This window comes from Gymnodraco acuticeps, unplaced genomic scaffold, assembly GCF_902827175.1.
Source record: "Gymnodraco acuticeps unplaced genomic scaffold, fGymAcu1.1, whole genome shotgun sequence".
Lineage (NCBI taxonomy): Eukaryota > Metazoa > Chordata > Actinopteri > Perciformes > Bathydraconidae > Gymnodraco > Gymnodraco acuticeps.
Window position 1 is genome coordinate 79,813 of NW_022990745.1, and position 23,587 is coordinate 103,399.

At 47.1% G+C, this 23,587-nt stretch overlaps 1 protein-coding gene across 1 annotated transcript; it reads right to left on the reverse strand.

Moving 5' to 3' along the window:
- Window positions 1-21,747, reverse strand: shroom2a (shroom family member 2a). Its single transcript, XM_034232139.1, is given in 14 exon segments — window positions 1-1,059; window positions 2,030-2,302; window positions 3,578-3,761; window positions 10,280-10,362; window positions 10,364-10,835; window positions 11,095-11,232; window positions 12,079-12,149; window positions 12,849-14,483; window positions 14,485-14,815; window positions 14,817-14,879; window positions 14,881-14,973; window positions 16,149-16,271; window positions 18,011-18,112; window positions 21,159-21,747. Coding segments are annotated over 13 exon segments (3,831 nt in total). The 5' UTR covers window positions 18,109-18,112; window positions 21,159-21,747; the 3' UTR covers window positions 1-792.
- Between the last annotated feature and the right edge of the window lie 1,840 nt (window positions 21,748-23,587).

Here is a 23,587-nt window from a genome sequence, read left to right on the forward strand (position 1 = left end):
CACGATTCAGCAGAAGCTTTTATTTTTGAAATAAGGAGCAGCAGCAGTGATGCATCATGGGAAACACAGGTGGGAGGATTGAAATCCAAAACATCTTTAGTCTTGAAATGTATCTCGTAACGACATGTTTAGCATCTGTAATGTGAGCAACACAACAGAACACTTGATCAGAAATATAACCCCCCCCCCCCCCCCCCCCCCCCCCCCCCGACAGGCACTTCAGATGGACTTCACTTGAGTCCAGGTCTGGAGGGTCTGGAGGTCTGAATGTGAAGAGCTCTGCTCTGTTCACTGAAGCCCAAAAAGTGCTTTCACATCCACCATATTTACCTCCTGTTAGCAGCTGCTTTGGGGGGAGAATAAAGTGAGTGGAAATAAAATGACTGAAACATGACAACATTTTGACACAGCGTGATGAAGATGAAACACTTTCCCTCCTGCTCGGATCCAACAGGCTACAATAAATTACTAAAAACGTGGAAACAATGCAAACTGCAGGTGGTGCGTTCAGGGACGCCTCGGATGGAAACAACATGGACGCTACAGAAATGTTCCCACAGTCTTTAAACTCATCCCAGAGTTCAGTTTGTTCTGAAGAGTTCACATAGAGTCTGGAGCTCCTTTTCCCCATTTCTCTGAGAGCACATGAATGCAGCCATAATTGTGCAGGAGGTGGAGGGGCTGCAGGAGGAGTTCTTCAGGGTCTCTAAAGAGTCCTCTGCTTCCCTCTGCTGGACACCAGCCACTACTACAACCCAAGTCTCCTCACAGTTCCTCTCAGGCTCTTCCCTTTCAGAAGGAGGTCCGGTTCTCCAGGCTCTCCTTCAGACCACGGAGCTGCTCCTCCCCCAGCTTGATCTTGTCCTCCAGCTTGCGCTGCTCGATGAGGAGCGCTGACTTCATCTTCACAAAGTGCTGGTAGTCGGTGAGGAGGTCCTGATGGAGGTGCAGCGACAGGATGTCAAACACCAGACGCTCCCTCCGGTCCAGGTTCTCCTTCAGCTCCTTGGCATCCTCGTGCTGCCGGATCAGAACATTCCTCTTGTCCGTCAGCAGGCGCTGCCAGGAGACAGGAGACAAAGCCTTCTCTTATCTATGTGTATGTGTATATATATATATATATATCTACATACATTTAACACAAAAAGTAAGGACATTTGTTTTTGGTAGATGATTTCTTTGTTGTAAAAATGCTTCTTGGCAACAAATCTTATACCGTTTGAAAGTCCAGTCTGCCACACACTCCGCTCTGCTGCTCATCCCACAAATGCTTGTTCCTCACAAATGTAGCACCATTTGAAAGATAAGAAAACAGGCTGTATATGTCTCACCCTCTCGTGGGGGGGCCCTGCTATATATATGTATATATGTGTATATGTCTCACCCTCTCCTGGGGGGGAGCCTCCTATATATATATATATGTATATGTTTATATATATATGTATATGTCTCATGTGCCTCCTATATATATATATACACTGAACAAAAATATAAACACAACACTTTTGTTTTTGCTCCCATTTTTCATGAGATGAACTCAAAGATCTAAAACATTTTCTAAATACACAAAATAACCATTTCTCTCAAATATTGTTCACAAATCTGAAAAAATCTGTGATAGTGAGCACTTCTCCTTTGCCGAGATAATCCATCCCACCTCACAGGTGTGGCATATCAAGATGCTGATTAGACAGCATGATTATTGCACAGGTGTGCCTTAGGCTGGCCACAATAAAAGGCCACTCTGAAACTTGCAGTTTTGCTTTATTGGGGGGGACTGGGGGGGTCCAAAAACCAGTCAGTATCTGGTGTGAGGGGTAGGGTTAGGGTTAGGGTAATGTTATGAATCGAGTGGCCTGTGTTCGTCGTCCATAACATACGCCTGCCCATACCATAACCCCACCACCACCATGGGCCACTCAATTCACAACATTACCCTAACCCTAACCCTCACACCAGATACTGACTGGTTTTCGGACCCCTTGACAGCCCTAATATATATATATGTATATATGTGTATATGTCTCACCCTCTCCTGGGGGGGCGCCTCCTCCTCCAGGCTGTCAATGGCGTTCTCCACCCTCGCCAGGCGTCCCGACAGAGACAGCAGGAGACTCACCACCTTGTCCAAGTCTCCCACAAACATGCGGAACTTTTCGATCTCGTTGGGTTTGCAGAGCAGCTGCACCTGAGCCTCCACTGCCCCCCCCAGCGCATTGTTGTCCTGCACGTCCTCCTGCAGGCTCTGCTGTGCCTCCTGCAGCACAGACAGCTTCCTGCTGAGGCTCTGCATCAGCTGCTGCTGTTGGACAGGAAGTTACATACAGGGACATTGTCACTACCCAATCTGCCCCCTGCCCGATCTGTACTGCGCATGTGCGAGATGGTCCGCCATATTGGACAACTCCGTACGGCAACCCAACTAGGACACTTGAAACAGTGGCTTTTAGCAAAGCACACAAAGAAAACAGAAAAAACAGAGAGAGATGAGTTATTGTTATTACAACGTGACTTCACTATTATTTAACAACTCTTTTTATTGGGTTATTTTATTTGGGGTTAAGTACATTGTCAGAATAAGTGAGAAATGGATTTAACTTCTGTTAGACAGTTATCATACTGAATAAATATTTACTGTGAAAAATGTATGGCATATAGCTGTCTAATGGAAGTTAAATCCATTTCTCACTTATTCTGACAATGTACTTAACCCCAAATAAAAGAACCCAATAAAAATAGTTGTTAAATAATAGTGAAGTCACGTTGTAATAACAATAACTCATCTCTCTCGGTTCTTTGTGTGCTTTGCCAAACGCCAATGTGTCAAGTGTCCTATTAGAGTTGCCGTATGTAGTTGTCCAATATGGCGGACCATCTCGCACATGCGCAGTGCAGATCGGGCAGGGGGGTAGATCGGGTAGTGACAGACATGAAGTTACATACAGGGACAGGAAGTTACATGCAGGGACAGGAAGTTACATACAGGGACAGGAAGTTACATGCAGGGACAGGAAGTTACATACAGGGACAGGAAGTACATACAGGGACAGGAAGGTAAATACAGGAACAGGAAGATAACAACAGGAACAGGAAGTGAACTACAGGAAGTCAGACTCCACACAATAGAAAGTTAACTACAGGAAGTGAACTACAGGAACAGGAAGTTAACTACAGGAAGTCAGACTCCACACAATAGGAAGTTAACTACAGGAAGTGAACTACAGGAGCAGGAAGTTAACTACAGGAAGTAAACTACAGGAAGTCAGACTCCACACAATAGGAAGTGAACTACAGGAACAGGAAGTTAACTACAGGAGCAGGAAGTTAACTACAGGAACAGGAAGTGAACTACAGGAGCAGGAAGTTAACTATATGAACAGGATGTGAACTACAGGAAGTCAGACTTCACACAATAGGAAGTTAACTACAGGAATAGGAAGTGAACTACAGGAGCAGGAAGTTAACTACAAGAACAGGAAGTGAACTACAGGAGCAGGAAGTGAACCACAGGAACAGGAAGTGAACTACAGGAACAGGAAGTAAACTCCTGTTTTAGAGTGTGTTATTGGGCTGGTACCTTCTTGAAGGCCAGGTCTATGTCCAGCTCCTCCTCAGAGTCCAGCTCTTCCTCTTCATCCTCTTCATCCTCTTCCTCCCTCATGTCCTTCATCATGATGAGGAGCTCGGCTTTAGGAGCAGATGTGCTGTAATAGGACGAGCTGGTTACCATGGAGACGGATGCTGCCATGCTGTCCTGCTCCCTGAAACACAGACTACTCATGAATAATTAACATTTTCAAGTTGCTAGTGTGTTTAGTTTGTGTGATGAGTGGGATAATGGGGGGGTCCGTGATCCTGACCGTGATCCTGACTGTGATCCTTCCTAACAACCTGATCCTCCTGATCCTGATCCTCACTGAACCTGATCCTCACTGAACCTGATCCTCCTGATCCTCACTGAACCTGATCCTCCTGATCCTCACTGAACCTGAACCTCCTGAACCTCACTGAACCTGATCCTCCTGATCCTCACTGAACCTGATCCTCACTGAACCTGAACCTCACTGAACCTGATCCTCACTGAACCTGATCCTCACTGAACCTGATCTTCACTGAACCTGATCCTCCTGAACCTCACTGAACCTGATCCTCCTGATCATCACTGAACCTGATCCTCACTGAATCTGAACCTCACTGAACCTGATCCTCACTGAACCTGATCTTCACTGAACCTGATCCTCCTGATCTTCACTGAACCTGATCCTCCTGATCCTCACTGAATCTGAACCTCCTGATCCTCACTGAACCTGAACCTCACTGAACCTGAACCTCACTGAACCTGATTCTCACTGAACCTGATCCTCACTGAACCTGATCCTCACTGATTCTCACTGAACCTGGACCTCACTGAACCTGATCCTCACTGAACCTGAACCTCACTGAACCTGAACCTCACTGAACCTGATCCTCACTGAACCTCACTGAACCTCACTGAACCTGAACCTCACTGAACCTGATCCTCACTGAACCTGATCCTCACTGAATCTGATCCTCACTGAACCTCACTGAACCTGAACCTCACTGAACCTGATCCTCACTGAATCTGAACCTCCTGATCCTCACTGAACCTGAACCTCACTGAACCTGATCCTCACTGAACCTGATCCTCACTGAACCTGATCCTCACTGAACCTGAACCTCACTGAACCTGATCCTCACTGAACCTGATCCTCACTGAACCTGATCCTCCTGATCCTCACTGAACCTGATCCTCCTGATCCTCACTGAACCTGATCCTCCTGATCCTCACTGAACCTGAACCTCCTGATCCTCCTGATCCTCACTGAACCTGATCCTCACTGAACCTGATTCTCACTGAACCTGATCCTCCTGATCCTCACTGAACCTGAACCTCACTGAACCTGATCCTCACTGAACCTGAACCTCACTGAACCTGATCCTCACTGAACCTCACTGAACCTGAACCTCACTGAACCTGATCCTCACTGAACCTCACTGAACCTGATTTTCACTGAACCTGATCCTCACTGATTCTCACTGAACCTGAACCTCACTGAACCTGAACCTCATTGAACCTGATCCTCACTGAACCTGATCCTCACTGAACCTGATCATCACTGAACCTGAACCTCACTGATTCTCACTGAACCTGGACCTCACTGAACCTGATCCTCACTGAACCTCACTGAACCTGAACCTCACTGCACCTGAACCTCACTGAACCTGAACCTCACTGAACCTGAACCTCACTGAACCTGATCCTCACTGAATCTGATCCTCACTGAACCTCACTGAACCTGATCCTCACTGAACCTGATCCTCACTGAACCTGATTCTCACTGAACCTGATCCTCCTGATCCTCACTGAATCTGAACCTCCTGATCCTCACTGAACCTGAACCTCACTGAACCTGATCCTCACTGAACCTGAACCTCACTTAACCTGATCCTCACTGAACCTGATTCTCACTGAACCTGATCCTCACTGAACCTCACTGAACCTGAACCTCACTGAACCTGATCCTCACTGAACCTGATTCTCACTGAACCTGATCCTCCTGATCCTCACTGAACCTGAACCTCACTGAACCTGATCCTCACTGAACCTGCTCCTCACTGAACCTGAACCTCACTGAACCTGATCCTCACTGAACCTCACTGAACCTAAACCTCACTGAACCTGATCCTCACTGAACCTGATTTTCACTGAACCTGATACTCACTGATTCTCACTGAACCTGAACCTCACTGAACCTGAACCTCATTGAACCTGATCCTCACTGAACCAGATCCTCACTGAACCTGATCCTCCTGATCCTCACGGAACCTGAACCTCCTGATCCTCCTGAACATCACTGAACCTGATCCTCACTGAACCTGATCATCACTGAACCTGAACCTCACTGAACCTGATCCTCACTGAACCTGATTCTCACTGAACCTGATCCTCACTGATTCTCACTGAACCTGGACCTCACTGAACCTGATCCTCACTGAACCTGAACCTCACTAATCCTGAACCTCACTGAACCTGAACCTCACTGAACCTGATCCTCACTGAACCTGAACCTCACTGAACCTGATCCTCACTGAACCTGATTCTCACTAAACCTGATCCTCACTGAACCTCACTGAACCTGAACCTCACTGAACCTGATCCTCACTGAACCTGATCCTCACTGAACCTGATTCTCACTGAACCTGATCCTCCTAATCCTCACTGAATCTGATCCTCACTAAACCTCACTGATCCTGATCCTCACTGAACCTGATCCTCACTGAACCTGAACCTCACTGAACCTGATTCTCACTGAACCTGATCCTCACTGGTTCTCACTGAACCTGAACCTCACTGAACCTGATCCTCACTGAACCTGAACCTCACTGAACCTCACTGAATCTGAACCTCCTGATCCTCACTGAACCTGATCCTCACTGATTCTCACTGAACCTGAACCTCACTGAACCTGAACCTCATTGAACCTGATCCTCACCGAACCTCACTGAACCTGATCCTCACTGAACCTCACTGAACCTGATCCTCCTGATCCTCACTGAACCTGATCCTCCTGATCCTCACTGAACCTGAACCTCCTGATCCTCCTGATCCTCACTGAACCTGATTCTCACTGAACCTGATCCTCACTGATTCTCACTGAACCTGAACCTCACTGAACCTGATCCTCACTGAACCTCACTGAACCTGATCCTCACTGAACCTGATCCTCACTGAACCTGATCCTCACTGAACCTGAACCTCACTGAACCTGATCCTCACTGAACCTCACTGAACCTGATCCTCACTGAACCTGATCCTCACTGAACCTGATCTTCACTGCACCTGAACCTCACTGGACCTGATCCTCACTGAACCTGATCCTCCTGAACCTCACTGAACCTGAACCTTACTGGACCTGATCCTCACTGAACCTGATTCTCACTGAACCTGATCCTCACTGAACCTGATCCTCCTGAACCTCACTGAACCTGATCCTCACTGAACCTGATCCTCACTGAACCTGATCCTCACTGAACCTGGTCCTCACTGCACCTGATCCTCACTGAACCTGATCCTCACTGCACGTCCTTAGCCGCGTTCACACCGGAGTACTTTTCCCACAATAGTTCATCAGAACTACGATATATTTGCGTTCACATCAAAAAGCCCCAGGAACTAAATTAGTTCATCAGAACCATTTTTACACCGTTTTCAGTCACTGCTAGAGAGCAGGGACTTTCGTGGGAGAAAAAGATTCATACGTCTGATTATTATAGCAACACTAAATAAATCATCGGAGCGGTGGAGTGATGAGGATTTGTCGGCGCTTCTGGCAATTTACTCAGAGGACGCGATCCAGAAGCTTCTACTGAAGGCACTTTCCGTGGTTCAGCAAAGCTAGCCGACCTGGCAAAATCATGCCGGGACGACGACGAAGGTAAAATAAACTAAATGCACTGCACTGTTTTAATCTGCAAAATACTGGTTTCATATGTACTTTTATTTGCTCGGTATATCGAGTTAGCAATGCTAGAATGAATTGGGTAACACTGTTAGCAGGCCGGAACCGAGCTAGCTAATAACATACATTCTCGGCCGCTATGAAAACGTTTTGACTTGTGAATAAGTGTGCAATCTTCTGTAATTTGCTTCACTAACTCATGGCACTAATCATGTGTTTCAGGCGAGGTGTTTCTCTCTGGATTGGAAACTAGTGAGCTTTCCCCTCCGGGGTAAAACGATAATATAAAGTTAGAAATTAGCATGCTAGCTGGACATAATGCTACCTCTGTGGCTACACTGAATGAATAGAGGTCAACAATAACTTACATGGTAGTTGCTATAATTTCATTTGTCATTTGCAACATTCATTCTACATGTTAATGGTAAAAGCTTAAACAGTTGATTACCTGCATGCCACAAAGACTGATGTTCTAATATTTTGCACATTTAAGTAAAAATGTAACTGAAATTCAATTTATTTTTCCTTTTTTTATTGATTGTTATAATTTTACTCAGCCATGTTATGTTAGATGTCAATCCACTTGCACTGTAACTACTCTGGGCTTGAAAGAAGGTTACATATTGAACTGTTGTCCACTAATAAAACAAAGTTCAAGCATACATTAAGCACAAAACAATAAATAAGGGCACTTTGATATTTATTTTTTATTTGATATTATTTGATCCTATCTTATCTTCTACTTTACACCTGCATCTTGTACACTGTCCCTGCCTGCACCATGGCGATTAAACTGATCTTGCTTATTTCTCCTCTTAGGAAAGCGGGCACGGTATGACAGCTTCCTTGACACCATCATGGCGATGGAGGACCGCCGTGCCATGGTCAGCAAGGAGAATGAGGACCTGCTTGCCAAGGAGATGCACGACGAACGGCTGCTGCATTCACACAAGGCCCAGGAATCGGACGACCAGCTGCTCATGGTGATGCTGCACCATGCTGACTCGGCGGCGTGCCAGGCTGGGCGCCAGGTGGAGCAACAAAATACCTTTCAGGCTGGGCTTCTGGCAGTGCTAAGCGAGCTGATTAAATCCAACAGGCCTTCAATAAAAAAATAAAGAAAAACTTGTCGTCGTTGATAAACTGTACAATGACTTGTTGGGAGGCGTGTGGTGCAGTGGATTAGTGTGGTGCAGTGGATTAGTGCGTTGGTGTTCGGATCAGGGGAGCACAGGTTCAAACCCCACTGCAGTCAGCATGTCCTTGTGTCCCTGGGCAAGACACTTCACCCCAAATTGCCTACACCTGGGACAGTTAATTTTGTATTATTGTGATTATATATATGCCACTGTTATTAATACTGACACTTCACTTTGCACTAAGGTGTGTCTGCTGCTGAGCCTACCTATTATTGTTATTATATATATATATATATATATTGTTTTGATACTACTGACACTTTCTTTTATATTGAAAATGTTAACTTATATTTACATTAAAACGTTTAACTTGTATTTACATGCATACGACACACCTGGGAAAGCGTGATACCGTTATTGATATTGTCTTGAGTGTGCAATAAAAGAGAACCTACATGGCGACTAAACAGAGCCTGTATCTTACATTTTTCATTACATTTCATTTAGCTGACGCTTTTATCCAAAGCGACTTACAATGACTAATTACAAGGACATTCTCCCTGGAGTAACTAAGCTTGCTTATTTCTCCTCTGACATGTTATCTTTACAGTGACCTGTGTAGCATCCTATACATCACATGTCAGTGATTATTCTGATATCATCATGTTTCATCGGTTATAAACTGGCGAAGCTTTATTTGTGTCCCACCCCAAATATGTGGCTTTAAAAAAGATAATTTCATTGTATTTCAAAATGGCGTCCATCAACACAAGCACTATTTATAGAAAGAGAAATGGTTACGTTTGTAATTACCAGTGTTGTGAGTTCAATATTTTTCATTAATTATAGTAAGGGAACATCTTAGGACTTAGTGTACAGAGTTTCAGAGCACTGTAATAATTATTTGACCTAAATCTAAATGTTTTTATGAATGTCCTCTGAGGAGGACATGGGGATTTGCTAACTTTTTATTTCCCCCATTTTACACGTCACAAAATGGGCCGAAACTAACATGTAGGTTTCTGTAGGGTTCATGGCAGACGGATGCAGTTGCTCTCAGGAGGATATATAATAAAGGTGTGTTAACTGCTGAGCCTATTTATTGTGCATACGACACACCTGGCACAGTTTATTCATTTCACACAGGTTACGCAATCCATAGCACGTGCATGTCGTCGTCCAATCCTTTTTGTCAATCCTTCTTAACCGCCTTCGCTTCCGAATCAGCATTGCTATTGCATTTGACTGGTCGACGATCTGTATTTGTGTTTGCTTAAATAACTCAGACGAAGCTCATGTCTGAGGTCGGAAGGTAAACAGACGCCTCATATACAGCAGGTGGGCGTGGCAGTATACGCAGGAGGTTTTTCTTCTTCTCTCAGTTTTTTGGCGGATTGCATTTTTAAGGTGCATACCGCCACCTACTGTACTCGCCGTGAAGTTGTTTGCGGCCTGCCAGTAAACCCAAAGCAGAAGAAGAAGAAATGCGGCTTCATTTACCTAATCCACCCCCAGGAACTAATTTCGGTGTGAACGCGATCTGCTTTAGTTCATCAGAACTAAAAGAGTTCTCAAGAACTATTGTGGGAAAAGTACTTGGTGTGAACGCGCCTCAATCATCATCAGTCTCTCAGAGACCTGGTCTACAGGGAGTCTCACCTGGTCTCAGCAGGGGGGCCCGAACGCTGTTTGGGGGGGACCTTCCTGCGCTGGTTCCCTCCCTCCAGCAGCTGCCCCCCCCCCAGGGAAGATGCCCTCCATCAGGTCCATGGTGGTCTTCATGTGGCTGCGGTCCAGAACCTCAGCCAGAGATTTATCTTTCCCCACGATGACCCGGGCCAGCGCCTCCCTCCTCTGGTCCTCAGACAGACCCGGAGTCTCGCCCCCCGACCCCCCAGAGTTCGTCTCTCCCAAACCCCCAGAGGTCTCCCCCTCTCTGCAGGGCAGGCCCACTGGTGGCGAACTGATGGAGGTCATGTGATCTGGGGTGGGGGTCAGGTGGTCCCTGTGGGGGGGATCAGTGTGTCGGCTGAATGCACTGCAGTGTGAGTCCTGGCCTGCAGAGCCCAGACCAGCGAGGCCCCCATGAGCTTCCACAGTGGGGGGGTCAGGTTGCTGCAGGTATGGACAGGTGTCGCTGCCCCCCCCTGAATGCAGAATCCTGACGGGGACCCTGGTCCCTGCAGAGGGTCTAATTCCTGTCAGACGCTGCTCCCTAAAACACACATTCAGAATCAGGATCAAGTTCAGGTTACAGCAGCTTTACTCATAGTGGATCCAGACCTCATTCAGGTCTTCAGCTGCAGGAAGCTTCTCTACTGACAGGGTGCATGTTGGCTGATGCCCCCCCAGCTCCCAGGCTGTCACAGAGGAGACCCCTTTAAAGGGTTCCATGAAGACCACCCCCCTCCCCAAGTAAAGAGACCCCGATCTCACAGCTGTGGTTAATGATGATTATTGAATAAAGACTTTACCTGTCCTTGTCTTCCTCCTGGGGGGGGGCTTCGCTGAGTCTCTGGGGAGAGAAGCGAGGAGAAGGGGGGCACTGCTCCTCCATGAGGGGGGGAGAGGGGAGGGGGGGAAGCTCTGTGTGGTCCTTCGGCTGAGGGGGCCTGCGACACACACACACACACTTTACTCTCCCTGCTGAAGGTGCATTAGATTTACTCACCCTGCTGAAGGTGCATTAGATTTACTCTCCCTGCTGAAGGTGCATTAGATTTACTCTCCCTGCTGAAGGTGCATTAGATTTACTCTCCCTGCTGAAGGTGCATTAGATTTACTCTCCCTGCTGAAGGTGCATTAGATTTACTCACCCTGCTGAATGTGCATTAGATTTACTCTCCCTGCTGAAGGTGCATTAGATTTACTCTCCCTGCTGAAGGTGCATTAGATTTACTCACCCTGCTGAAGGTGCATTAGATTTACTCTTCCCTGCTTGAAGGTGCATTGAGATGTACTCTCCCTGGGCTAAGGTTGCATTAGATTTACTCACCCTGCTGAAGGTGCATTAGATGTGACTCTCCCTGCGGTGAAGGACTTGCATTAGATTTACTCACCCTGCTGAAGAGTGCATTAGATTTACTCTCCCCTGTGAATGGGCATTAGATTTACTCACCCTGCTGAAGGTCGTGCATTAGATTTACTCACCCTGCTGAAGGTGGGCATTTATTTACTACTCTCCCTGCTGAAGGTGCATTAGATTTACCTCACACTGTCTGAATGGTGCATTAGATGTACTCTCCCGGTGCCTGAAGTGTGGAGTGCATTAGAGTTACTCACCCTGCTGAAGGTGCATTAGATTTACTTCTCCCTGCTGCATGTGCATTTAGACTTTACTCTCCCGCTGAAGGTGCATTAGATTTACTCACCCTGCTGAAGGTGCATTAGATTTACTCTCCCTGCTGAAGGTGCATTAGATTTACTCTCCCTGCTGAAGGTGCATTAGATTTACTCACCCTGCTGCAGCAGCTTTGCTCTCGGTCCGGGAGTATTCTGTCTCAGACTGTTCGGCAGGAACTTGAATCCTCTGTGAATACAGATGAACAAACAGTGAGTCCGCTGTGCTGAACCCCCCCACACAGAAACAGAGCGGCTGGTGCTGCAGCTTCCTGGTCGGGTTAGTGGTATAATATCATAGAGAACAGAGAGTGGTCTGCGTGTGGCTGCAGCTTCCTTGTTGAAGGTAGACTTATAGTTAGTAATATAATAGTAATAGTGAATAGAGAGTGTTGCTGCCGCTCTTAGCTCAGGGTGTGTCTTGAAGAACAAACATTAATATTTGACTTGGCTCCTTCCTGCTCCTTCAGTGCTCTGTTTATCTCTCTTGTTCTGATCACTCCGTGTTAATGAGCCATACAGATATCATTTATGTTTCTATCCAAGTCTGCAGAACTCTGAAATCAGCTGAGACTGATGTGGGATCAGATTTGTGGTTATTGTGGGCAGCTTCTCCAAACCCTAGCAATGTCTTCGGGCTCACTTTGTTGAATCACCATAACCACAACCCCACTTCGTTAAGACCCGTAAAAACCTACTTTAAGACCTGAACAACTTGCTCTTTGGTGAGTTTGTTTGTTTGTAATATTCTGTCAATTACCTCGTTTTTATTTATTATACATTTTGCACATATGTTTGAAAAATACAAAAATCATATCTGTTTCAACATTTATTTAAAAATCACTTGACTTGAAAGACAGATTTCCTGAAGTCCTTCAGGGAGACTCACCTGTCCGGACCTTTGGGCTGAAGGACTGGATCTTGACCTCTCATGGAGGCAGGTGGGGTTCCTCCTCCCCTCCGGGTCCAGGATGTTCTCTGCTGATCGGTACCGACCCGAGGACCTGGTTTCCTGGATATTCTTCTGTGTGTTCCACTGGGCCTCGTACTCAGCAAAGGTGCCAAGTCGCTGCTGGTCCAGGACTAGGTGCTGGTCTAGTACCGGCTGATGTGCAGGGTCTCCCTGGTTCAGGACCCTCACTGAGTCCTCCTTTGGTTCAGGGGTCCAGCAGAGACCTCTGGCCCTGGTCTCAGAGGGGATCTCTGCAGGGGTGCTGTGGAGAACTGGTTTTCCACTGAGGAGCTTATTTTGGTCCAGTAAGGAGCTTTCATTGCGAGGAGGATCTTCCTTCACCCCAACTTGGTGGATTTTGTCCGGCTCAGAGAAAGACCTGACCTTCTTCTCTGCAGGAAACCGCTTACGGCCCCCGATGCGGGTCACCGGACCCCCGATTGTTTTACCCATCACAGACTCAGAAACTGTGGGCAAAGGGGGACCCTCCTTCCTGTAGTTCTGTGAGGCCTCAGCTGCAGGGGCCTCTAGTAAAACCAGGTCTCTCCTCCTGAAAGATGTGGCCTTGAGCACCCTGGCTTGTGCTTCCTTCAGGTGGTCCTTGTAGGAGCTGGTGAAGGATCTGTCTGCAGAGGACGGAGGGTCTCCTTCAGGCCTCCAGACCTCCTGCTCCTCGTCAGCCTCGGCACCAGGAAGGCTGCTGGTGCTCTTCTGCAGATTGGCTCTCCTCATCTGGATCTGGTTCCTTAGAGTGGTGGCAAAGCGGTCGCTGCGCCACGCCTGCTGGTCTTCAATGGACTCCTCAGGGTTCAGGACTCTTGTTTTCTCAGTTTTCCCGGCAGCATCCATGGACAGGGAGTGAAGCATGGGGGCGTCCTGGGGGCAGATCTTGTTGCTGACCTGATGTCTGAAGTCCTGTGGGGGCAGAGACCTCCTCTGTTCGGGGGGTCTGCTCGCAGGATAACTCTGCAGCCCCCGGTCCTCAGGGCTTGGTTTGGTTTCCAGCCCTGTGGTCACCTGGATAATGTTGTATCCATTACTGTCTTTGCTGTGAGGGGAGTGTTGGGGGGCCTGAGGCTTCCCCGGGGGGCTGGTGGTCTGCAGGTTGACAGCTGGGGGGTCTGTGCTGAGGCTCCTTCCTGACAGGGGGGGATTATTCTGTGTGGTGACACAGTAGTACCGGCTGCTGTCAGAGATCTGTTCAGAGGAGCTGAGGATCCTGCTCTGGTTCTGACCGCAGGGTGCAGAACTGTTGGTGTTCAGGTCCTGCAGGTCCTGCATGCTGCAGTAAGACCCCCCTGCGGTAGGAGGCTTTGGGACGGAGACAGTCCAGGTCTGAGGGTAGAAAGTGCTCTTGTCACTGTGGTGTCTCTGATGGGCGGGATGCCTAATGGAGCTACACTCGTTCTGGTTCTGGTTCTGGTTCGGTGCTTCAGATGACGGCAGGTTGTGAGCGTGGCGGCTCTCAGTGAAAGCCTTGTGTGGTTCAGGACCTTCAGGGTAGGGGGGTATAAGGCCTCGCTCATGAACTTTAGTGGCAGCAAAGCTGTCGCTGCGAGCAGGTGGGGGGGGGCGGGGGCGGGGGGGGAGAGGGGGAGGAGGTCTTCTTTTTCTCCGGGACATGCCAGACCGGGCCTAAGCTGGTTCTGCTGGAGGTCGAGTGCCGGGCCGGGTCGTCGGTCTGTGCAGAGGGGAGGCCCGGCATCTGGAAGTAGGCCAGCCTGTCCTCCGGCTGGTGGCCCTCCCTCAGGCTTGGGGGGGTCCTGGGGTTCCTCCCCCCCGCCTCCCACTGACTCACCTGATGAACCACGCTCTCCGTGGAGGCCGCGTTGCTCCTGTAAAGGGTGTAGTCAGGCATCCCAGAGCTGGTGGAGAAGGAACTGTATGCCGAGTCTCGCTTCCCCCCCCAGATGCTCCTCCATGCTGCTGGTTGGGGGGGAAAGCTGGCCAGAGGGGGGGGGGGGGCTGGTCTAAGCTGTCCATGCTGCCGTGGGAACTGAACTGATCGGACACTCTGAGCGGGGGGGTCTGATCCCAACCAGAGGACAGATCTGAGGAGGAGCTAGAGAGCAGACAACATGAGATCAACTGAGGGATCTACTTTCTGTTAAAGAGCTACAGCAGATCACTGAGGGATCTACTTTCTGTTAAAGAGCTACAGCAGATCAATGAGGGATCTACTTTCTGTTAAAGAGCTACAGCAGATCACTGAGGGATCTACTTTCTGTTAAAGAGCTACAGCAGATCAATGAGGGATCTACTTTCTGTTAAAGAGCTACAGCAGATCACTGAGGGATCTACTTTCTGTTAAAGAGCTACAGCAGATCACTGAGGGATCTTCTTTATGTTAAAGAGCTACAGCAGATCACTGAGGGATCTACTTTATGTTAAAGAGCTACAGCAGATCACTGAGGGATCTACTTTATGTTAAAGAGCTACAGCAGATCACTGAGGGATCTACTTTGTGTTAAAGAGCTAAAGCAGATCACTGAGGGATCTACTTTATGTTAAAGAGCTACAGCAGATCACTGAGGGATCTACTTTATGTTAAAGAGCTACAGCAGATCAATGAGGGATCTACTTTATGTTAAAGAGCTACAGCAGATCACTGAGGGATCTACTTTCTGTTAAAGAGCTACAGCAGATCACTGAGGGATCTACTTTGTGTTAAAGAGCTACAGCAGATCACTGAGGGATCTACTTTATGTTAAAGAGCTACAGCAGATCAATGAGGGATCTACTTTATGTTAAAGAGCTACAGCAGATCAATGAGGGATCTACTTTATGTTAAAGAGCTACAGCAGATCACTGAGGGATCTACTTTATGTTAAAGAGCTACAGCAGATCAATGAGGGATCTACTTTATGTTAAAGAGCTACAGCAGATCACTGAGGGATCTACTTTCTGTTAAAGAGCTACAGCAGATCACTGAGGGATCTACTTTCTGTTAAAGAGCTACAGCAGATCACTGAGGGATCTACTTTATGTTAAAGAGCTACAGCAGATCACTGAGGGATCTACTTTCTGTTAAAGAGCTACAGCAGATCACTGAGGGATCTACTTTCTGTTAAAGAGCTACAGCAGATCACTGAGGGATCTACTTTCTGTTAAAGAGCTACAGCAGACAGCTTCAATCCTTTTGCATTTCCTGACATTTTATAGAGCAAACAACTTCTCAGATAATCCAGTAAACATAATGGGAGATGGATACATGTTCACCTGAGGCTGGACAGTTACCTGGCATCATTTATGGTGTGCCACGCCTGCGTGGGTGGAGCCTGAGGTTTGGCAGTCTCTGATTGGTTCTCGTTGAACTTGGTGGAGTGCCAGGAGTGAGGCCGGCTGATTGGCTGGTTCCTCCTGCAGAGAGCGCAGGCACATCACATTATCTTATTTTATATATTCTATCACATTGACCACAGAACAGGAAGTCCCTACTGCAACACAACCAAAGTACATTTCTAAAATACCTTCTTCTTTTTCTGTATTCATGACACTGGGATTTGTGTGGCATTTTGAATTCACTCAATTTCCATAAAAATAAATAAGCATGACTTTTTAAATAGCAACAAAAAAGTGAATTTATACTGAGCTGTCATTTATCCGTTACTCAAAGCATCTCATGCACGATGAGATGGAGCGCGCTCTTTAAAGCGATTCTTTCTGATTGCATGTCAGGAAAAAGGTGAAGAGAACATATGACAAGGACAGGGAACACATCAACCATTTCACTTCCTTCACAGACACTGACCATGTGTTTACAAACACACACACACACACACACACACACACACACACACACACACACACACACACACACACACACACACACACACACACACACACACACACACACACACACAGACACACACACCGAATGGGATGAATCACAGGCCACTGAGGATGATCTAAATCTAAATTGCTAAATGCAATGTCATCTCTGGAAACATGATGTATGTGATCACATGGAGGAAGAGGAGCTACTGATGAAGAGGAGCTACTGATGAAGAGGAGCTACTGATGAAGAGGAGCTACTGAGGAAGAGGAGCTACTGAGGAAGAGGAGCTACTGAGGAAGAGGAGCTACTGAGGAAGATGAGCTACTGATGAAGAGGAGCTACTGAGGAAGTGGAGCTACTGAGGAAGAGGAGCTACTGATGAAGAGGAGCTACTGATGAAGAGGAGCTACTGAGGAAGAGGAGCTACTGATAAAGAGGAGCTACTGAGGAAGATAAACTACTGTTGAAGAGGAGCTACTGAGGAAGAGGAGCTACTGATGAAGAGGAGCTACTGAGGAAGAGGAGCTACTGATGAAGAGGAGCTACTGAGGAAGAGGAGCTACTGATGAAGAGGAGCTACTGATGACTGAGGAAGAGGAGCTACTGAGGAAGAGGAGCTACTGAGGAAGAGGAGCTTCTGAGGAAGAGGAGCTACTGAGGAAGAGGAGCTACTGAGGAAGAGGAGCTACTGAGGAAGAGGAGCTTCTGAGGAAGAGGAGCTACTGATGAAGAGGAGCTACTGTTGAAGAGGAGCTACTGATGAAGAGGAGCTATTGATGAAGAGGAGCTACTGATGAAGAGGAGCTACTGAGGAAGAGGAGCTACTGATGAAGAGGAGCTACTGAGGAAGAGGAGCTACTGATGAAGAGGAGCTACTGAGGAAGAGGAGCTACTGATGAAGAGGAGCTACTAATGAAGAGGAGCTACTGAGGAAGAGGAGCTACTGAGGAAGAGGAGATACTGATGAAGAGGAGCTACTGAGGAAGAGGAGCTACTGATGAAGAGGAGCTACTAATGAAGAGGAGCTACTGAGGAAGAGGAGCTACTGAGGAAGAGGAGCTACTGAGGAAGATGAGCTACTGAGGAAGAGGAGCTACTGATGAAGAGGAGCTACTGAGGAAGAGGAGCTACTGATGAAGAGGAGCTACTGATGACTGAGGAAGAGGAGCTACTGAGGAAGAGGAGCTACTGAGGAAGAGGATCTACTGATAAAGAGGAGCTACTGATGAAGAGGAGCTACTGAGGAAGATGAGCTACTGATGAAGAGGAGCTACTGATGAAGAGGAGCTACTGATGAAGAGGAGCTAATGATGAACCGTACCTCATGGAACTTCGTAAAATCTTCGTGAGAAAACTTCTCGCCACATTCACATCATCCTCAGAGGGCGTTTTCTGAGCTACTATATCCATTATTTCCATATTCCTGCCAGCAGGGGGAGGAACACACACACACACACACACACACACACACACACACACACACACACACACACTGAGAACTCAGGCAGCTCAACTGTGTGTGAGATTCTGTGCACACTGAGAAAGTGTTCATGATGTGGCTCTGTTGTCCGCAAATATGTAATTGCCCCCCCCCCCCCCCTCCTTGACACTGGTATAACTGCCATGGATGGTTATCATCTGTATTGAACTCAGAGTACAGTAGGCTATCCTCTGTATTGAACTCAGAGTACAGTAGGTTATCCTCTGTATTGAACTCAGAGTACAGTAGGTTATCCTCTGTATTGAACTCAGAGTACAGTAGGCTATCCTCTGTATTGAACTCAGAGTACAGTAGGTTATCCTCTCTATTGAACTCAGAGTACAGTAGGTTATCCTCTGTATTGAACTCAGAGTACAGTAGGCTAACCTCTGTATTGAACTCAGAGTACGGTAGGCTATCCTCTCTATTGAACTCAGAGTACAGTAGACAATCCTCTGTATTGAACTCAGAGTACAGTAGGTTATCCTCTTTATTGAACTCAGAGTACAGTAGGCTATCCTCTCTATTGAACTCAGAGTACAGTAGACAATCCTCTGTATTGAACTCAGAGTACAGTAGGTTATCCTCTGTATTGAACGCAGAGTACAGTAGGTTATCCTCTCTATTGAACTCATAGTACAGTAGGTTATCCTCTGTATTGAACTCAGAGTACAGTAGGCTATCATTTGTATTGAACTCAGAGTACAGTAGGCTATCCTCTGTATTGAACTCAGAGTACAGTAGGCTATCCTCTGTATTGAACTCAGAGTACAGTAGGTTATCCTCTGTATTGAACTCAGAGTACAGTAGGCTATCCTCTGTATTGAACTCAGAGTACAGTAGGTTATCCTCTCTATTGAACTCAGAGTACAGTAGGTTATCCTCTGTATTGAACTCAGAGTACAGTAGGCTAACCTCTGTATTGAACTCAGAGTACGGTAGGCTATCCTCTCTATTGAACTCAGAGTACAGTAGACAATCCTCTGTATTGAACTCAGAGTACAGTAGGTTATCCTCTTTATTGAACTCAGAGTACAGTAGGCTATCCTCTCTATTGAACTCAGAGTACAGTAGACAATCCTCTGTATTGAACTCAGAGTACATTAGGTTATCCTCTGTATTGAACTCAGAGTACAGTAGGCTATCCTCTCTATTGAACTCAGAGTACAGTAGACAATCCTCTGTATTGAACTCAGAGTACAGTAGGCTATCCTATGTATTGAACTCAGAGTACAGTAGGTTATCCTATGTATTGAACTCAGAGTACAGTAGGTTATCCTCTGTATTGAACTCAGAGTACAGTAGGTTATCCTCTGTATTGAACTCAGAGTACAGTAGGTTATCCTCTCTATTGAACTCAGAGTATAGTAGGTTATCCTCTGTATTGAACTCAGAGTACAGTAGGTTATCCTCTCTATTGAACTCAGAGTACAGTAGGTTATCCTCTGTATTGAACTCAGAGTACAGTAGGTTACCCTATGTATTGAACTCAGAGTACAGTAGGTTATCCTCTGTATTGAACTCAGAGTACAGTAGGTTATCCTCTGTATTGAACTCAGAGTACAGTAGGCTATCCTATGTATTGAACTCAGAGTACAGTAGGTTATCCTCTGTATTGAACTCAGAGTACAGTAGGTTATCCTCTCTATTGAACTCAGAGTATAGTAGGTTATCCTCTGTATTGAACTCAGAGTACAGTAGGTTATCCTCTCTATTGAACTCAGAGTACAGTAGGTTATCCTCTGTATTGAACTCAGAGTACAGTAGGTTATCCTCTGTATTGAACTCAGAGTACAGTAGGCTATCCTCTGTATTGAACTCAGAGTACAGTAGGTTATCCTCTGTATTGAACTCAGAGTACAGTAGGTGATCCTCTGTATTGAACTCAGAGTACAGTAGGCTATCCTCTGTATTGAACTCAGAGTACAGTAGGTTATCCTCTGTATTGAACTCAGAGTACAGTAGGTGATCCTCTGTATTGAACTCAGAGTACAGTAGGTTATCCTCTCTATTGAACTCAGAGTACAGTAGGTTATCCTCTGTATTGAACTCAGAGTACAGTCGGTGCTGCTGTCATACTGCCATATGGTCCCGGGTTGGGGGGGGGGGGTAAGCAGAGAGGGTCTTATATGATCAGATCAGCAGCATCAAGCTGTCGTCTGCCCCCCAGACACTGATTCAGGTTTAGTCATCTCCCGGATATTAATGAGATGAGCTTGCAGTTATTGGAGGAATCAATATTTTCTCTACCAATTACCAACAACAGCTTTGGTTGTTGCTGCTGGATATGTTGATGATGAATGATGGTGGGCTCTGTTTGGAGCCTGCAAGCCCCTTTAGACAATCATTGGAAAAGTTCACCTTGTAGAAGGCAGTAAAAAGTCATAGCATGGCTAACTACTGATTTACTTTGAGAGATTTGGTTAATCTCAATAGTCGGACAGTTCCACAAAATGAATGTGGATTAAAGTAAAGGCGGTGGGAGGACAAAGGAGGCCCACATGGAGCTCAGTCCGGTTACTGGGGCACCAGTAGCCACACATGGCTGCCATTGGTATGCAAATGAGGGGCTTATTAGGCCTATCGTCCGGGTTACAGCCGGGAACACTCAGATATGTTGAAAGTGAATCTGGGGAGGGGGCCGGAGCTCCATTCACTTCAATGCATCTAGGTCCCAACCAGCCAGCATTCAAACAGCTCAGTGTGTGCTAAACATTTATTATTAAACTAAAATAACTTTATGAGAGGATTAAAACACAAGAGTAATTTACATTTGGAGAGTCTGCTGATCACGGCTTACCCTCAATGACTGTCCAACCTCACAAAGAGTGACGGGACAAAAACACAACAACAGAGTATTAAGTTATTAAGGTCATAAAGCAGATATATCTCAGTCCCCAGTTCCTCACTAACACACCCTAACACAAGAGGACATCAGCTTCACACACACAGTTCACAAGAGATTTAAAAATATAGAATTTTCACTCACCGAACATCTGGACAATAAATTCAAAACAGACACAAAGGAGAAACGTGTCCCAAAAAAAGTTCATTGATAAAGCCGGGAGCTCTCTGCACACACACCCCTCACACACTGCACACACAACAGGAAGAGACGCTTTCACGCGCACACACACACTGCAGCTCACACACATTGTGGTTCACACACAGTGGCCATGACTGAAACTCCAGTGGCAGTTTGACGGAAGGAGGAAGATCTCCTTCAGGATTACTGGAGTCACCCGGAGGGGGGAGGAGGGGGAGGAAGTCCCCCTGCACTTCACCTCTTCTGATTGGCTGTGAGGGGCTGATATGCTAATCAGGGAGGACATGTCCACCCATCAGGCATTTCCACCATCACTATGGCAACCGGTGGTTCTGGGGGTGAAGCTTCCCCCTGACGGAGCAGCAGATGAAGCTTCATTATGTTTAGTTTATTCATTGTTTAATGAATTTAACACAGTTCAGTGTTTAAAGATCTCTTATCATGCTACAGGATGGAGCTCAAACTCTTTCTCTCTCTCAGGTTTACCACAAGGTGACTTCCTTTTGATTTCCTGCTTCTTCACACAGACTCTCTCCAATACAGGTTAGCTCTGAGTGTTAGCATGCTAATGTAAACACAGACCATATTATTTCCAGAACACGTCTCATTGTTTCTGACAGTAACGTTTCTGATTGGCCCGTGGGTGTAAAGCCCGCCCACATTTTAGTAATGTGGTCATGACGCAGCAAATCTGGATCAGCTCCGTTGTTCCCCGTTTTTAGAGATGAGGGTACGGAGGAGAAGAGAGAGGGGTTTATTTCCTGACACTTTGAGAGTCTCCTGACACACCGGGGACACACCGGGGACACAAGGGGACAAACACACCGGGGACAAACACACCGGGGACACACGGGGACACACCGGGGACACACAGGGACAAACACACCGGACACACACGGGGACACACACCGGACACACACACACCGGACACACACACACCGGGGACACACACACCGGGGACACACCGGGGACACACGGTGACACACACACCGGGGACACACGGTGATGTAGAAAAGACATCAGAAAGTGACTTTTGGATGATAGGGGGCCTTTAATGAATGTAATGACAACACTTATTAGTGTGAAAAACAAATGACAGTCAAAGTATTTATTTGACTGGAATGTAAAGTTTTAAATAAAAATAAAAGTTGTTTGACGAGAGGGTTAGGCGTTACTCCCCGTCACTGACTTTGGAACAAACCAAAAATAAAAGAGTGGGGTGAATCTCTGAGCTAACACTTCCTCCACTGAAGGAAATCTTTTTAAGAAATGATAGAGAGAAATGTGTTGCCAGCAAACCACAAACACTGCATGATGTGTTTTAGGAACACAAACAGCATTCAGCTCTGCACTGACCACCCCCTCCCAAAGCTGCAATGACCCCCCCCTCCCAAAGCTGCAATGACCCCCCCCTCCAAAAGCTGCACTGACCCCCCCCTCCCAAAGCTACACTGACCCCCCCCTCCCAAAGCTACACTGACCCCCCCCCTCCAAAAGCTGCACTGACCCCCCCCTCCCAAAGCTACACTGACCCCCCCCCTCCCAAAGCTGCACTGACCCCCCCCTCCCAAAGCTGCACTGGTATCCAGCTGGTCGTCATCAATCCCTCTGCAGGCCTCCAAACTAAGCTAACATGCTTATCTCTCCTGTCAGTAAACAGAACCACCCTGACCCGGTACAGACTGTCAGTAAACACAGAACCACCCTGACCCGGTACAGACTGTCAGTAAACAGAACCACCCTGACCCGGTACAGACTGTCAGTAAACAGAACCACCCAGACCCGGTACAGACTGTCAGTAAACAGAACCACCCTGACCCGGTACAGACTGTCAGTAAACAGAACCACCCAGACCCGGTACAGACTGTCAGTAAACAGAACCACCCAGACCCGGTACAGACTGTCAGTAAACAGAACCACCATGACCCGGTACAGACTGTCAGTAAACACAGAACCACCCTGACCCGGTACAGACTGTCAGTAAACACAGAACCACCCTGACCCGGTACAGACTGTCAGTAAACACAGAACCACCCTGACCCAGTACAGACTGTCAGTAAACACAGAACCACCCTGACCCGGTACAGACTGTCAGTAAACAGAACCACCCTGACCCGGTACAGACTGTCAGTAAACAGAACCACCCTGACCCGGTACAGACTGGCAGTAAACACAGAACCACCCTGACCCGGTACAGACTGTCAGTAAACACAGAACCACCCTGACCCGGTACAGACTGTCAGTAAACAGAATCACCCTGACCCGGTACAGACTGTCAGTAAACACAGAACCACCCTGACCCGGTACAGACTGTCAGTAAACACAGAACCACCCTGACCCGGTACAGACTGTCAGTAAACAGAACCACCCTG